Source organism: Bicyclus anynana, chromosome 8 (genome assembly GCF_947172395.1).
Source record: "Bicyclus anynana chromosome 8, ilBicAnyn1.1, whole genome shotgun sequence".
NCBI lineage: Eukaryota > Metazoa > Arthropoda > Insecta > Lepidoptera > Nymphalidae > Bicyclus > Bicyclus anynana.
In genome coordinates, this window is record NC_069090.1 from 5,147,987 (window position 1) to 5,165,591 (window position 17,605).

The window sequence follows — 17,605 nt, forward strand, 5'->3', positions numbered from 1 at the left end:
TGCGACGTCGGAGCGGCACCGCTCAGTTGTTTATGCGGCACAACATCACATTATTAACAGACTGTCCAACGGCGCTCCGGCGCCGCACCGCCACCGCAGTGCATAGTGTGCCCCCGCTTTTAGCTGTTAATAAATCGCGTGTTTGGCAATTCATATACACGAAATACATTAATAGACTATACAGTTCATGAAAAGATTGTATTAGGCACATCCATACTGACAATATTATGAATCTATACTTAATATTATAAACCTGAAGAGTTTCTTTGTTTGTTTGATTGAACGCGCTAATCTCAGGAACTACTGGTCCGATTTGAAAAATTATTTCAGTGTTAGATAACCCATTTTACGAGGAAGGCTATACTTTATATATTATCCCCGTATCTCTACGGGAACGGAAACCAAGCAAGTGACAACGCCTTCTGTCACAGGAGTTTACAAATCTATGAAAACTCAGCCTTTAATTATTGTTTACCGATTGATGCTACCAAAAAAACATTTTTTTTTCATAATTTTATATTTTAGAGTGACATCTGAAAATTTCAACATCCGTAAAGTTTGTGGCAGGTCTCGCTGGTAGACATAAATTATTATGGACAGGTTTATAATGTAAGCAACATTGGAACAGCATGGTGGGTGTAAGCTCCATATGCCCTTTCTTATAAGGATCCTGGCCCTGTAGTAAGATGTAAGATGATGCAAGCGTGATAGCCCAGTGGATGTGTCCTCTGCCTCCATTTCCGGAAGGTGTGGGTTCGAATCCGGTCCGGGGCATGCACCTCCAACTTTTCAATTTTGTTCATTTAACTAATATAAATATCACGTCTCTCAATCGGTGACGGAAAACATCCTGAGAAAACCTGCATACCAGAGAATTTTCTTAATTCTCTGCGTGTGTGAAGTCTTCCAATCTGCTTTGGGCCAGCGTGGTGGACTATTGACTGCTGAGCTTGAGTCTCCTCTCATCCTGAGAGGAGACTCAAGCTCAGCAGTGAGCCGAATATGGGTTGATGGTAAGATGTTAAAATAGGCTAATACTTTTAATAATGATAAACTATATTTACCTAGCAATTCCATAACAAAAAACAACACAATTCCATTCAATAACACCAAACACTGTTTCTATTTGTATCTCGCGTCATAAACACTATTGCGTACGTCTTCAACAAATCAGTTTTAATAATTTTAGCTGGAAATCTCCCTGCAAATGTTTGCAAACCTATGTTTGTTTGTTTATATTGCATTATTTCATTTACAAATGCAAACATAATGGAATGCTGTGATAAATAACATTTATTAGTGGGAATGGAATGATTTTATTATGTTTACGCATTAATTGCTTTACCATTTTGATGGAGTTTGGTAGAAAGAAATAGATTGTAAAGTTTATATTTTTTTGTATATTTTGTGGTTAAAATAAATACATTTTTGAAAACCATCCGTTACATCTGTGAGATCTTTGGTTTTGTTAGCATACTAAGTTTAGTCGTCCTTTTTTTATAAAAACCTTTTATTTTATAAAAAGATAATTATGGTTTTTATTTTTTTAGTTGATAATGTTAACAGAATGATTGTTAAGGACTGGACCCAGGAAGATAGACACATCTTAAGAAGTTAATTGCTCAAGATGTTCAATACAATATGCTTAGACGAATCACTTTTTCGTTAGAAAACGCGACCGTTTTTAATCCACACGAATATTTATGAACCTTAGTTTTAGTTTATATTATAAATTAATTAATATAATCTACAAATCTTTTTGTATTTATACATTTTAATTAATATGCCACCACACTTTATTAGGTATACCTACTAATATTATATACAAATAAAATAATATTCTAGTTACAATAAAAATGTTCAACTGAAGTACAAAAATTGCATGTTTTGATCAATAAATCTTAATCAATCAATCAATCGATTATCTTGCAGCAATGAAAATAAACATTAAGTTAATAGATTGATTAATTTTTATAAAACATAACATATTTTTTAAGTAATATAATGTTATGATCTTTTTTAAGTACATTAAATAATATTACAAAAACAATTTGCGACGACCATCACCAAGAAAATGAATGAAAATTTCAATCAAGAAAATTAAAAAACAAAACATACCCATAGTAGTTAGTAAACTTTCTCACTAATTAAAACCAGTTATTTCCGCATAATTTTTAAATTTTCACTTCATATAACGTAATAAGTACCAGGGCTTAATACGCCGTGTGGAGTTATCGTGCGGGCGCCGAAAGTACTGAGCGCTGCATGAAGTAAAAGCTTCATTCATACTAAACGCGCTTGCGTCTGAAAAGCTTAAACTAAGGACTGACTACGGAATGACCGATAGTAGCTACGGTTAATTAAGGACGTAATTCTATCCATAGCCTATTCTAATATATATGTTTTGAGTATACAAATAAAAAAAATCTTTCACTGGTGCAATCGCGTGGCGTCTGCTATAATTTTTTATGGTTGGGTGTTGTTTTATTTTATAACGAAAACAAAACTATTATACTTTAAAACAAAAACGATACTCCCATAAAATAATTATATAATCTATTCCTGACCGAATTAAGCTATGGCGTCATCTAAGCTCGGCAGGGCAGCGTTCGGGAAACTCCGCGACATCTTTTCGTCCGAAATTCCTCAAGTCTTCAATCAGTGCGTGTTGCGAGTGATGATCTACGGATCCGAGACTTGGACTCGCTGACTATGGGCCTTATTAGAAGGCTCAAAGTTACTCAGCGGGCGATAGAGCGAACTATGCTTGGAGTTTCTCTGCGTGATCGAATCAGGAATGAGGAGATCCGCAGACGAACCAAAGTCACTGACATAGCTCGGCGAGTCGCGAAGCTGAAGTGGCAATGGGTAGGCCACATAGTTTGAAGAGCCGATGGACGTTGGGGTCCCAAGGTGCTGGAATGGCGATCCCGCACCGGAAAGCGCAGTGTTTTGGGCGACCCCCCACTAGGTGGACCGAGGATATTAAGCGGGTTGCAGGGCACCGCTGGATGCTGGCGGCTCGAGATCGTTGTGCTTGGAGGTCCATGCAAGAGGCCTATGTCCAGCAGTGGACGTCTATCGGCTGATAAGATAAAGTAAGGTCATCTAAGCTGTTTATAAAACGGTGTACAAGTGTGCGCGCAAACACAGGTGCACTCTCTATTTCCTCACTCTCATAGTCTTATGGGGACACAGACACGACCGGTGAGAGATCAGGCGCGATCTCCAACGCACGGATGTACTAACGCCACCATTTTACGTTGGAAAATCTAGCCTGCTTTTGAAACTTTACTGAAAACAAAAATTTCAATACATATTTTATTTCTCTGACCTGGGACTCGAACTCTGGACCTCCGTAGAAATTCCGTAGTTCTCGTTCGTTCCTGTATCCGTAGCCGAAACAGTTAACCACAGCGAAAGTTAGCCCTAGTGTTGCTCGACCTACCTAGGTGGATCGTGGACATCAAGCTGGATGCTGGCGGCTTGAGTGGTGTTTGGAAGTCCATACAAGAGGCCTATGTCCAACAGTGTACGTCCATCGGCTGTTAATGATAATGACTTGATGACGTATAAATTATAGATCTAGAACTTGAACATACGACCTCACGATCGGTTGAAAAATAGATTGAAAGACCTACATTTGGCTGGTAGGAGGCATCAGCCGTGGCTAGTTACCCTACCGGCAAAGGACAGGATTAAGCGTTCCGGCACGATGTCTCTCTAACATGTTAGCCCGCTTTCATCTTAGATTGCATCATCATTTGCCATCAGGTGAGATTCTAGTTAAGGGCTAACTTATAAAGAATATAAAATAAAAAAAAGTACACAATTATCATGACATACTTAACTGAATGATGACTTCCATGAACCCTTAATAGAACTTAACTTAATCATTGTAAATGAAATACTAGAAGTTGTATTGCGAGAGCTTCATTTATACTCACCTGTGCTTTATACGTCATTATTGAAGTACCTCGCATACATATTAAGGACTAAGAGCATGCTACAGCTAGCCATACCCATTTAATATTTTTACTAGTCCAGTTAAATAAATAATAAACAATTATTTGCCGTAAATACATATTTATTTAAAAGATTTAATTTCTCAATTTAACAAACAATTATTGTTGAAACGACTATTGAGCAGCACGCTTAATACATGCACCGTTGTCTGACACAAACTCGGAGCCAGTGATTCCTCTCGCTTTGTCGCTCGCTAAGAAGAGAACTAAATCGGCTATTTCATCAGGTTCCGATACTCTTTTCAGGACGTTTCCAGCTTTGTACTGCTCCCAAGTAGCTGCACTTTTTGAATTACTTAAAAAATCCGTATATACTGGTCCAGGACTGACAGTGTTCACTCTTACACCGTGTTCTGCGAATTCAACAGCTGCGCATTTACCGAAATGAGTGACAGCAGCCTTCGACATGTTGTAGTTGATTGTGCTGGGATAGGCGGGAGCAAGACGTCCGGCCACGCTTGAAATGTTCACAATATTACCCTTAGTCTTCACCAAATGAGGCGCTGCTAATGTGGTCAACTGTACCACAGCTCGAACGTTTATATCCATAATCGTATCGTAAGCTTTCATCATGTCACCTTGCAAAATGCTCGCCGGTACTGTGAGTCCTGCGTTATTTATTAGCACGTCAAGTTTTCCAAACTTCTTGATTGTTTCATCTATTACCGCTCGAGCATCTTTTTCCTTCGTAACATCAGCAATAATTACAAGCGGGTTTTTACATTTTGCTGCAACAGCGGATAGTTTTGTTTCGTTTCGTCCCACTATTGCTACATTTGCTCCCGCAGAACTGAAGGCAATTGCAATTGCTGCTCCTATTCCTGAGCTGGCTCCAGTCACAATAACTACCTTGTTCGTGAAACTCATCGTGTTTTCACTTCAAAATGATGTTAGATACTAAACTTAGTACAGTACATAATATATACAATTGTTATGTTAAGGAAGCCCGACTTATCTAACGTAAGCAAAACTAATAAACAAGGTAAAATGGACTGTAGTACGTAGTAAGTATGATTGAAATTTTTTTGTTCATTCGCATAAGATGAGTGTCAATAATTATGAGTGCTTGTAACAGGCAGCGGTATCTGATAAGTTGATAAGAGACCTGAGATAGATTTATTATTACATAATGTGTTATTGTATAAAAACATTAATTTTTTTATCTATCTGTCTATTTGTCCGGCCTAATATTTAGAATACGCACACACACACACACACACACACACACACACACACACACACACACACACACACACACACAACAGTAATTAAAATAAAGTAACTAAAATATAGGGTACTTTTTATCCCTGAAAATCTATGGATTCGATTCGATATAAAATCGACATTCGCCTTTATATCAGGTTTTGTGAGCATGGAAGCAGTATAATTTACTTAGTCACCTGATAAGAGCAGTTCTACGCACCCGGTTTACTGATGGCAATTGAGTATTTAGACGCTTAAAACCTGCTTCCTGCTAAAGCCGGACATGAACCCTATGATCCAAACTCCTTTGGCTACCGTACTAACCTATGGTAAGGGCATGGGCTGAAAAACTTTTAGTCTTTTAGGCAACAATTTTTAAAATGAAGCATATCTAGCTATCGCAGGTTTTGGTCTAAGGTAGCTTTTATAGAATCACACTTATAAATTTCCTAAACGATGTTATTTGTTGCTTGTCAACAAACAGTTGAAAACATTCGTGATTCCGTGTGCTAATGGAATGGAACTGACGCAGGTTATAATTTAGACCAAGCGTTGTGAGGTATTGAGTGTGCATAATTCGAGAACTGCATTCTGTTAATTGTTTTGAACTCAGAAAAGTATGCAGATTACGATTCTGCATGTTGCCAGGAGGTCAATTGGTCCATTATTTTGTTATACCCTACCCCAAAGAATATACATATTTATACTCCTAGGAGCCTTTCCCCCTTTGGTGTCGAATATATGGACTGAATGCTTTGTATTAGTTTTATTACTTTTTTTATTTAGTAGATGGTTTATGTGAAATGTGCACAAAATCGGTCGAGTGGTTCTTCATTTATCACATTTTTTGTAACAAATGAATAGAGGGTAGGGGCAGAGGTATACCCTACCCCTACCTTACTCTACCACACCCAAGCGTGGATAGGGAAGAAGTGCATATAAGTCAAAGCGAAGTTTGACGGGGTCCGCTAGTTTTTATATAAAATGTTATTCTAATCTATAAAGATTAGATTGAGATTTTTCTAAGTTTAGCTCTTTATTCAATTTAATTCAGATTATTATAAAATGACTGGCGATTTATGCCCTCATTAAAAATGAGTTTGGGTGTTTATAAACATTCCACATCGCGGTTGGTACATACGAGTAGATAACAGTTGATGCTGTATAAAAAAAACAGTAAATGTTGAAAAATATAATATATTTTCTATAATATAATATTAATTAGAGCACTAAATAAATATTCAATAAATATTGGACATACAAAAAGGACGATGGAAAAATAAAAACTTTAAAATAAATACGTCCTTTTTATATGTCCAATTTCCCGGAAGAGTTTTCTACACATGACCGCCAAACTTCAGCTGGAAGAAGACACCTAATGATGATGAATAAGCAATATACCTAAATAAACAATAATTGTTAAGATTAGACGAACAACTATTAAGCAAGACGCTTAATACATGTACCGTTGTCTGACACAAACTCGGAGCCAGTGATTCCTCTCGCTTTGTCGCTCGCTAAGAAGAGAACTAAATCGGCTATTTCATCAGGTTCCGATACTCTTTTCAGGACGTTTATAGCTTTGTACTGCTCCCACTTGATTGAGCTTTTAGAATTTTCTAAGAAGTCCGTATACACCGGTCCAGGACTGACAGTGTTCACTCTTACACCGTGTTCTGCGAATTCAACAGCTGCGCATTTACCAAAATGAGTGACAGCAGCCTTCGACATGTTGTAGTTGATTGTGCTGGGATAGACTGGAGCTAGCTGTCCGGCTACGCTTGAAATATTCACAATATTACCTTTAGTCTTCACTAAATGAGGCGCTGCTAATGTAGTCAACTGTACCACAGCTCGAACGTTTATATCCATAATTGTATCGTAAGCTTTCATCATGTCACCTTGCAAAATGCTCGCCGGTACTGTGAGTCCTGCGTTATTTATTAGCACGTCAAGTTTGCCAAACTTCTTGATTGTTTTGTCTATTACCGCTCGTGCATCCTTTTCCTTGGTAACATCTGCAATAATTACAAGTGGGTTAGTGCATTTAGCTGCAACATCGGATAGTTTTGTTTCGTTTCGTCCCACTATTGCTACATGTGCTCCCGCAGAACTGAAGGCAACTGCAATTGCTGCTCCTATTCCTGAGCTCGCTCCCGTCACAATAACTACTTTGTTCGAAAGACTCATCGTGTTTTCACTTCAAAATTATGTTAGATACTAAACTTAGTACCTACAGTTATATTTGTTATGTCATGGAAGCGCGATTTATCATCTAACATAAGCAAGACAGATAAAATAGTAAAATGAACTGTAGTACGTAGTACGTACGATTGAAATTTATCTTATTCGTTCGCGAAACATTGAGTATTAAATAGTGGTAAGTATTAATTTATAGTGTTAGTTAAGTTGATAAGAGAACTTAGATATATTTATAACGTTTACTGCATAATGTGTTTGTGTAAAATTATTGCCGATTGACGCTATCTCATTATCACAGAAATTGAAATGTCTGTGATTTTCAAATAACTATGTTTTGCGTTTATAGTTTTAAAGACGATACACTTAAACACAATCAAGCTTTTAAAATTGTCGGTTTGGCTAAACCGATATTACTCGGATTTTCAATGGAAGGGCCTTATAGTTTTAAAGACGATACACACACAATCAAGCTTTTAAAATTTTCGGTTCAGCTAAACCGATTTTACTGTGATTTTCAATGGAAGATAGGGCTGGTTTTTATACTGAAAATTCCATAAGGGATTTGAAAAATCCTGAATTTTACCTAGAAGAACTCGCGGGGTGTTCCGCAAGTTTTATAGGAATAAGATTTACTACCTTGAAATTTAAAAAAAATACATAATATAAGAAGGAATTTTTGTAGTTAGACAAATGTCTATTTTTCGCATTTTGAGGACTTATTTCACGAAACAATGAATTCAAGAATCCATATTCCATACGTTAATAATATTTCCCATTTTTTTTTTATTATAAAAGACATGTTAATTACCACAACACTAGACCAATAGGTGTTGTATTAATTTAGACTCATTCTTTTAAAAACTAAAACCAATTTAGCTTTTGGGGATCACAAGAGAAGAGCCATCTGTCGTAACTTTTCAAAACTTCAACAAACTTTCGTAAGATGGGAAACCTTCGTAGTGCTATTAAATAGAAATATTTTGTTGAGCTAGTTAACCGTTGACATAACAGATGGCGCTAGCATGGCATTCTTGAAACTTGAAAAAACTAGAGGGTAGAGAAACCATCTCTGTAAGGTGTTCATCGAAATGCGTTAAATTAAGGAGGCGCTACTGTAGCACTATTTGTACTTTTTATACCCACTATGGTACGTAGTACGGAGATGTGTTTGGGTTGAGAGTTAAGTTGGGATGTTTGTACAAATCATTGTCGCTATTATTATTTTACAAAGCTACTAGTTCGAATTTGATGTGGTATTCATTATCTAACAGTACCGTAAATTCGTTAATTTTTTAAAATTTTCCAAACGTCAAAAACGCTGTCGTCCATTTTGTGACGTCACAATGTTAATTGATGTACTAAACGTCAAGTTAATTGAAAACTAATATTTTTTTCAAACGCTTTGTTTGTAAGGTATTTGTTAACATGACGTCATGTAATAGTAGACCATCATGGCCGACAGGCGTTTCGGTTGGTACCTATACTAAAAAAAATATTTAAAAATTGAAATTTTCATGTAATCACCTCTCAAAAAAATATAATATTTTTTTTTCAATCTAGTACAACGATAATGAACAGTATACTTAAGGCCATTAAAAATCAATTAGCCTATATAAGACCATTTAAAAAAATGACAACTAGCCTATTATGCAGTTTGAACTGTGGCTTTGAAAGGTAGCAGGTTTCAAAGAGCATAGGTTGACAAGCATTCAGCCTTCATGCATATGACATTCAGAAGTTCAATGAGCGCATACAAACACACATATAGGTAGATAGAAAAGATCAAAATAAAAGACCAAATAGTTAGTATAGCTTGAAACACTTGACACGTAGACAATTGAGAAAATTCTCAGATATGCAGGTTTCCTCACGATGTTTTTCTTTCACAGTATGTGACACGTGATATTTAATTTCTTTAAATGCACACAATTGAAAAGTTGGACAGCTGTCCAATTTTTCAAGCCCCAGATCGGATTCAAATCAACGTCCTCCGGACCGAAGGTAGAGACAATATGCACTAGACTATCAAGGCTCCACTTACTCGTAGTAGCAGGGCCGGCCCGTCCATACGGCGAACGGAGCAGTCGCTCCAGGCGCTAAATCCTAGAGAGCGCCTAAATAATAATCCCAGTCAACCGTAGACGGTACTGCGCCTGATTTTCCATTGGTCACCCCAGAGTATGGTCGAGATCTTTGCGTTCCATTCTTACTTTACACTCATAGTTTGGTATAGGTATCTCCATATTATTAGGAGCAAACAGGAGAGGCGCCGTATTTGAATCTCGCTCCATTTTAAAATTTACTTCGGGCTGGTGCTGCGTAGTAGGTACTAATTACTTAGTACTACCGGAAAGTTATAAACATAGGCGGGTAGTTATGTGATGGGTGACTTACTTTGTCACATAAAGGTTCGCGGCTTGCGTTGAAAGAGACGAGTTCAGTGGGTCAGCTGCATTCAGCTTACTCCACGTCACCCGCGCGCCGCTGCCGCGTGCATTTTTTATGCACCCGCTCTATCCCTCGCCACCCGGCGGCATTGTGAGACGAAAGCGACTGAATACACAAACCGACGGAATAAATATATTATTCCCACTGAAAACTTAAAATCCATCTTCTAGGTATCATCAATAACCATTAACAGCATTGACAACCATTGATGGACGTAGCCCTCTTGCATATACTTAATAATAATAATAATAATAAAATCATTTATTCAGGCAAAACATAAAATATTTAGAAGAAAACATGAGACTTTATCCTTCCTAATAGACCTTGAAAAAAAATTACCTGTGAAATGAACCAACGTGAATAACGCTTAGAAGGCTGTTACTTTATTAAGAAAGTAACTCTGAGCACTATGCCGTCACTTCTGAGCGGCACAGTTGAGTATGGGAGATAATGAAATTTCTCGGGTACAAATGATGAATTACGACTAATCATTAATGTACAGCTTTGTTATAGTGTTATAGATGATTAAAAATAAATGTCGAAAAACCTAGTGACGTACTAAAGTAGTGGTACCGGAAGTCAGTACAAATTTTTAATTCGTCGACAGTTGCAGACGCAATATAGGTCATTTATTACTGTACGGCATTTGTGTAATTCCTTTTGTACACATATACAGATACCCGTAAACGCCGTACATATTTCCAGCGCAGGAGTCGAAAGATAAGGTATATCGCGCTCAGAAGTGACAGCATAGTGCTCAGAGTTATTTTCTGATATAGTAATAGCCTTCTAAGCGTTATTCACGTTGTTTCATTTTACAGGTAGATCTTTTTCAAGGGCTTTTAGTCTATAAGTTATACTTAAACGCGGCCTCCTTTGTAATTTTCTCTTGATGTTATAACTTTCTTTGTCCGTATTTCCTATTTCCAGTTCAAATTGAGGTTCGAGGTTAGTTTGGTTCTAAGAACACTCGGGGAACCAGCTCTTTTATTTAAGTTTTTTGTCCAATTAAATTGACTCTTGTCTGCTTGAATTGGAGAGAAACTAGATCTAAACTTTCTGATTGAATTTTAAAGACAATATAATCTATACTAATATTATAAGGAGATAATAGTTGTGAGGTTGTAGGGGCTAATATCTGGATCTACTAAACCAATTTTGAAATTTTTTTTACCAATAGAAAGCTACTTTTACTTATGAATGAGAGCCCTCATTCGCACGGGAGCTTTTTTAACGGACGTAAAAATAGCATTCCAATATAACAAATGCATTACGAAGTATATGTTCACACTACAGCGCTTTTAAAACACGACGCTTTTTTTAAGCACTTGCATTTTCAATTTTGAGCTTTGGAAATAGACCTCCATTTAACTTCATATTATATTTGAACGCTTTTTAAGGTCAGCTAAAAAATTCTCGTGCGAATGTGGACTCATAGAAATAATATTTTTATTTTTGACGGCCTCCGTGGCGCAGTGGTATGCGCGGTGGATTTACTAAACGGAGGTCCTGGGTTCGATCCTCGGCTGGGCCGATTGAGGTTTTCTTAATTAGTCCAGGTCTGGCTGGTGGGAGGCTTCGGCCGTGGCTAGTTACCACCCTACCGGCAAAGACGTACCGCCAAGCGATTTAGCGTTCCGGTACGATGCCGTGTAGAAACCGATAGGGGTGTGGATTTTCATCCTCCTCCTAACAAGTTAGCCCGCTACCATCTTAGACTGCATCATCACTTACCATCAGGTGAGATTGTAGTCAAGGGGTATCTTGTAAAGAATAAAAAAAAATGATCATATTCATCTCATGTATTAGAGGTACACAAGAATGTATGGCAGCTTCTAGGCAAGCGTGTCTCATTTTAGACCACACTTACCATCGGGTAATGTCGAGGTTAAACGCGAGCTTTACCAACATAAACAAAAAATCTAAAAACAAACAAAATCATAGACGTAGGTAGGGAACGTAAACGCAGATGTATTATGAAACGCTGTATCTATTTTTTGCTCTTTGTAACGTTAAGCCGAACATGACAGCCGTTTGTGGGAAACAAAACCAAGACTCTGTGACAACAATGGAGGTCGGCTTTTTAAAAGTACAATAATAGAGCTGCCTAAACATCGTTCTAGCTTTCTTCTTGATTTTTTCTAGATATTGAGGATCTCTGTGGTCGTAATTCATTTATTTGTAAAAATGAGGTTCGATTTTTAGCTTGAGTCGTCGAAATTTATTACAAATAACCTCAAATTCAATTCATACTAAAGTTATCTCTACATCCTGCGAAATAAAATTGTAAATCGATTGGGAGCGAATATACGTCCAGACGTCGTGCTTGGGGCGCGAGTGAACGCACGAAAGCAGAGGTCATACGTCCAGTCGTAAGGTTTGGTGCAAACAAGCCAGTGTATTATTAAAAAAAATATATTAAACATTGATATAACAGGAAATAGTAGTCTGAGACGGATATGACGTCAGGTGACGCGACTTATTTCTGTAAAGAGTGGGGTGTTTGAGAGGGGTAGCGATTCGTTGGCGGGAACAACTTGCGACATATGGCGGTCGTCGTACAATGTGCAACGGCTTCAATGTGCTCGTGGCGTTCGAGCCGTCCACATTTATTGTTGTGTAATTCTCTATGGATTACTTGAGATAGGCGGGGAGAGTGACTTGATTTTAAAAGGGGAGTGTTGGTTAACTGTCAAGGGGCACCTTAACCCTACACACAACGTTCACACGTGCGTGACTCCATTGAAAGTCATTCACTACCATTCTAGGGTCTTATTTTGGTTACAGTTTGATTTGTTAATTAAGTTGTCCTGAAACAAATATTCTGAATATGAAAAATATTTTATATGGATTTTATGGATATATATTATATATTATATGAAAGTGGATTACAAAAATAAGAATTTTTGTAATCCATTTGATTCTGCTAAAAATAATAAGTACACTATGATTCGATACGATCCTATCCTACTAATATTATAAACGTGAAAGTTTGTATGGATGTTTGTATGTTTGTTACTCTATAACGCCGCTACTACTGAAGCGATTTAGCTGAAATTTGGAATAGATTTTACTCTGGATTAACACATAGGCTTCATCCCGAAAAAATCCATGGTTTCCCGAGATTTGCGAAAACTGATGATTTTGATGATATGAATGTTTGTTTCTCTTTCACGCCTCAACTACTGAACCGAATTAGCTAAAATTTGGTATCAAGATATAATATAGCCTGGATTAACGAATAGACTACTTTTTATCCCGGAAAAATCCATGCTTCCCGAGGGATTTGTGAAAAACTAAATTCCATGCGGACGAAGTCGAGTCGAGTCGAAGTTTTGATAAATAATAATTCTTCTTTTGAAATTGATCCCAGGAATTCATAAAAAGTATCGGAGTTTCAAAGTTTATTATATCGTGTGACCTGTACTTCCTAAATTGGATAAAAGAAAAGTTTTCAAGTTATTGCGAGCGGCCGTGTAATGCAACGACAATATTCGGCAGCTCGGAAATCCGAGGCGAGGCGGGTCACTCGAACCGGCGAGAGCTTTTCACTGTAGTGCTTTCATCGCTTACTTACGCTATGTTTTTTTTTTTACTTTACTTGATTTTATATTCTTTATTATTTTTCTTTTACACTGTCTTGTTGTTTATAAAAAATTTCATGAAATATTATTTTATACTAGGGGACGCCTGCGACATGGAATTTAGTTTTTCACAAATCCCGCGGGAACCACCGCAAGATTTTTCTGGGCTGAAAAGTAGCCTATGTGTTAATCCAGAGTAAAATCTATATCCATTCCGAATTTCAGCCAAATCGCTTCAGTAGCCGCAGCGTAAAAGAGGAACATACATACTTACACACTTACACACAAACTTTCGCCTTTATAATATTAGCGTGATAGTGTGATTATTTTTCTTTTACAGTGTTTTGTTTTTTTTTTAAAAATTTCATGAAATATTATTTTATACTACGGGACGCCCGCGACTTCGTCCGCGTGGAATTCAGTTTTTCACAAATCCCGCGGGAACCATGCATTTTTCCGGGATGATAAGTAGCCTATGTGTTAATTCAGAGTAAAATCTATATCCATTCCGAATTTCAGCCAAATCGCTTCAGTAGCTGCAGCGTAAAAGAGGAACAAACATACTTGCACACTTACACACAAACTTTCGCCTTTATCGCTTTTATTCGCCTTTCGTGCCTGTGGGAATACGGGGATAAAATATTTCGTTTTCTTAAGGGTACGGGAACTACGTGGTTAAATAAAGTGGTTGTTCAGGGTTCTGGGAGGAATTCCTCTTTAAAATTTAAAATTTGATGCTCGATTGGTGTTTAGTTCTTACAGAACGACTATGTTCAGTAGTAGAAGACGTCCGATGATAATGATTTTTTTTTTAATTTTTTACAAGTTTACAAGTTAGCCCTTGACTACAATCTCATATGATGGTAAGTGACGATGCAATATAGCGGGATAACTTGTTAGGAAGAGTATGAAACCTGTCGGTTTTACACGACATCGTAGCGGAACGCAATTTTTTTTTTTTTTTTAATTTTAATTCTTTACAAGGTAGCCCTTGACTACAATCCCACCTGATGGTAAATGTTGATGCAATTTAAGATGGAAGCGGGCTAACTTAGCAGAAGGAGGATGAAAATCCACACCTTTGTCGGTTTCTACACGACATCGTAACGGAACGCTATTTTTTTTTACAAGTACTACAATACAATAAAAAAGCCCAGGAATACAATTTCACCTGATGGTAAGTAATAATGCAATCTAAGACGAAAGCGTGCTAACTTGTTAGGAGGAGGATGAAAATCCACACATGACGGTTTCTACATGACATCGTAGCGGAACGCTAAATCGCTCGGCGGTACGCCTTTTGTAGGGTGATAACTAGCCACGGCAGAAGCCTCCCACCAAAAATGATGATGATGAGAATAATGAATACTTAGATACACATAGATTTCATATCAATGAGATAAAAAACCGAAGCTATGCAAACGAAGTCGTCTGCTGATTTAAAATATGTATAGATTTTATATCATGTCCAAAACTTTGCTAATAATGTAGAGAGGCTGAAGTTTCTTCGCATGCATTGGATAGGCAGCTGTTGTCATAAATTGGATAACAGGAAAGTCGCCAACGCGGACGACAGGCGTTGCAGACAACACTTGGCACTTTGCCTGCCCACTGAAGAAAGGGGTGTTATAGTTGGCTACTTTGTTACGGACGTATGCATGTTTAAAAAAACATTACATGTTTGTTCCTTTTCAGAACAAGAGCCTGTGATAGAAAGAAGTTGTGCCACACATCTCAATGCCTTACAATAACTGTAATGAGCCGTGATAGCCCACTGGATATGACTTCTCCAATTCTGACCTCTGCCTCTGATTCCGTAAGTTCAAACCCAGTCCGCAGGGCATGAACCTTCAACTTTTCATTTGCATTTTAAAAAATTAAATATCACGTGTCTCAAACGTTGAAGGAAAATCATCGTGAGGAAACCTGCATACCTGAGTATTTTCTTAATTCTCTACGCGTATGAAGTCTGTCAATCCGCATTGAGCTGCGTGGTGGACTATAGGCCTAACCCCTTCTGAGAGGAGACTCGGTCTCAGTGAGCCGATTATAAGTTGATAATGATGATGAACTGTACTGTTTGATGCCTCAACCACCAGGGCATTTTCTATTCATCATCATCATTAAAAGCCCATATTCGCCTCACTGATAAGCATGAGTCTTTTCTCAGAATGAGATGCGTTAGGCCAATAGTTCACCACACTGACACAATGCGGATCGGCAGACTTTACACAGATAGATAATTAAGATAATTCTCAGGTTAGTCAGAAGAAAATTCTCAGGTATATCAGAATATTTGAACGCTTTTTAACGATCGTTAAAAACCTCTCGTGTGAATGAGGGCTTAGAAGAGGTACAAGTGATCAAATCAAATCAAAATTCATTTATTACAATTAGGCATAATTTACAAGCACTTTTAAAACGTCAAGTTATGTCATAATTTAATTTAAATTAATTGTGGTCGAAAAAACTTAAAATTAAAGTTACGAGAGTTCCAAATGCGCCTTGGTCGGTGAGGAGCCCACATCAAACCCAAGTTTATTCTACTAATACGGTTGGATTGTCTCCAGCACCACCGTACCGAAGAAACGCTAAAAACGCAGAAGCAGATTACTGAGTAATATTCAACTAATGTGTAGGTAATATGAAAGTAGCGTCCATCATGGCAGAAGGCCAAGTAATCTGCTGTTCCAGTTTCCACTAACACAACCAAACGCACGCGGTCGTTAAACCGCTATCACTGCCTCTGTTTGACCGCTAACTACAGAATAACACTCCTGTTCAAACATTAAAACGCTATGTAGCCCGCCCCGTTATCTATTAAAAGCACATTGAATTAATGCACCGTACGAAACTTATAACATTTGTTGCAACTACGTTGGCATTAAGGCCACACTAAATTCAGTTTAGGTTTTACGTGGCGTTTATACTATAATAGACTAGCGGACACCCGCGACTTCATACGCGTGGAATTTAGTTTTTCACAAATCCCTCGGGAACCATGGATTTTTCCGGGATAAAAAGTAGACTGTGTGTTAATCCAGCCTATAATATATCTTAATACCAAATTTCAGCTAATTCGGTTCAGCAGTTGAGGCGTGAAAGAGTAACAAACATTCATATCATCAAAATCATCAGTTTTCGCAAATCTCGGGAAACCATAGATTTTTTCGGGATAAAAAGTAGCCTATGTGTTAATCCAGAGTATATCTATTTCCATACCAAATTTCAGCTAAATCGCTTCAGTAGTAGCGGCGTTATAGAGTAACAAACATCCAAACATCCATACAAACTTTCGCGTTTATAATATTAGTAGGAAGTAGGATTATGCCTGCAACTTCGTTTCTTTCGCTTTTGCCATACTTTTCATTAATTCTGCGTTCCTATTTGTCATTTTACACCATTCAACTAACAAAAAGATATTTTGACGTGACAAGGCCACAATACGATGGAGCCGGCTGCACACTCGAAAAAAGATGACGTAATGCGTCGTTCCCTCGCTCTAGGGTTGCCAACTTTTTTTACAAGAAATAAAGAATCTGGTCTATGAAGATTATTATACAATATTTTAGAAAACAGAACATTTTCTTTTAAAAAATCCAACCATTCCATCAGTATTTTCTCATGACGTTGTCACAACTATCGTCAGTAAACCGACTTTACAGACAACCGATATTTTTACAGAGCTATTTAACCGACGTAAACGATTACAATCATGAAACATCGATTCTATAGAGACAGGTTTTGTAATCGCATTAGATCTTTGATCATATGCTTTGACAGAAAAGTAACTTCTAGTGAAGCAGGTCCTTATCATGTCATTGCCTATTTCGTGCTTCATATAGTCGGCAATCAATTCTAAACCGACTTTACAGACAACCGATTTTTTACAGAGCTATTTAACCGACGTAAGCGATTACAACTATGAAACATAGATTCTATCGAGACAGGTTTTGTAATCGCATTAGATCTTTGATCATATGCTTTGACAGAAAAGTAATGTCTAGTGAGGCAGGTCCTTATCATGTCATTGCCTATTTCGTGCTTCATATAGTCGGCAATCAATTCTAAATCGACTTTACAGACAACCGATTTTTTTTATAGAGCTCTTTAACCGACGTAAGCGATTACAACTATGAAACA

General features: G+C 37.4%; 2 protein-coding genes across 2 annotated transcripts; both read right to left on the reverse strand.

The window, feature by feature from the left end:
• Positions 1-4,128: 4,128 nt before the first annotated feature.
• Positions 4,129-4,906, reverse strand: LOC112042820 (17-beta-hydroxysteroid dehydrogenase 14-like). The gene has a single exon (XM_024077994.2). The coding sequence runs from the start codon at positions 4,890-4,892 to the stop codon at positions 4,140-4,142; it is 753 nt and encodes a 250-aa protein (XP_023933762.2). The 5' UTR covers positions 4,893-4,906; the 3' UTR covers positions 4,129-4,139.
• A 1,629-nt stretch (positions 4,907-6,535) lies between these two features.
• LOC112042821 (17-beta-hydroxysteroid dehydrogenase 14-like) lies at positions 6,536-7,434 on the reverse strand. The gene has a single exon (XM_024077995.2). The coding sequence runs from the start codon at positions 7,416-7,418 to the stop codon at positions 6,669-6,671; it is 750 nt and encodes a 249-aa protein (XP_023933763.2). The 5' UTR covers positions 7,419-7,434; the 3' UTR covers positions 6,536-6,668.
• Positions 7,435-17,605: the final 10,171 nt, after the last annotated feature.

What these genes read in the sequence shown, in the direction of transcription:
- LOC112042820 (XM_024077994.2), bottom strand. Translation starts at nt 4,892, where the DNA reads ATGAGTTTCACGAACAAGGTAGTTATTGTGACTGGAGCCAGCTCAGGA.
- LOC112042821 (XM_024077995.2), bottom strand. Translation starts at nt 7,418, where the DNA reads ATGAGTCTTTCGAACAAAGTAGTTATTGTGACGGGAGCGAGCTCAGGA.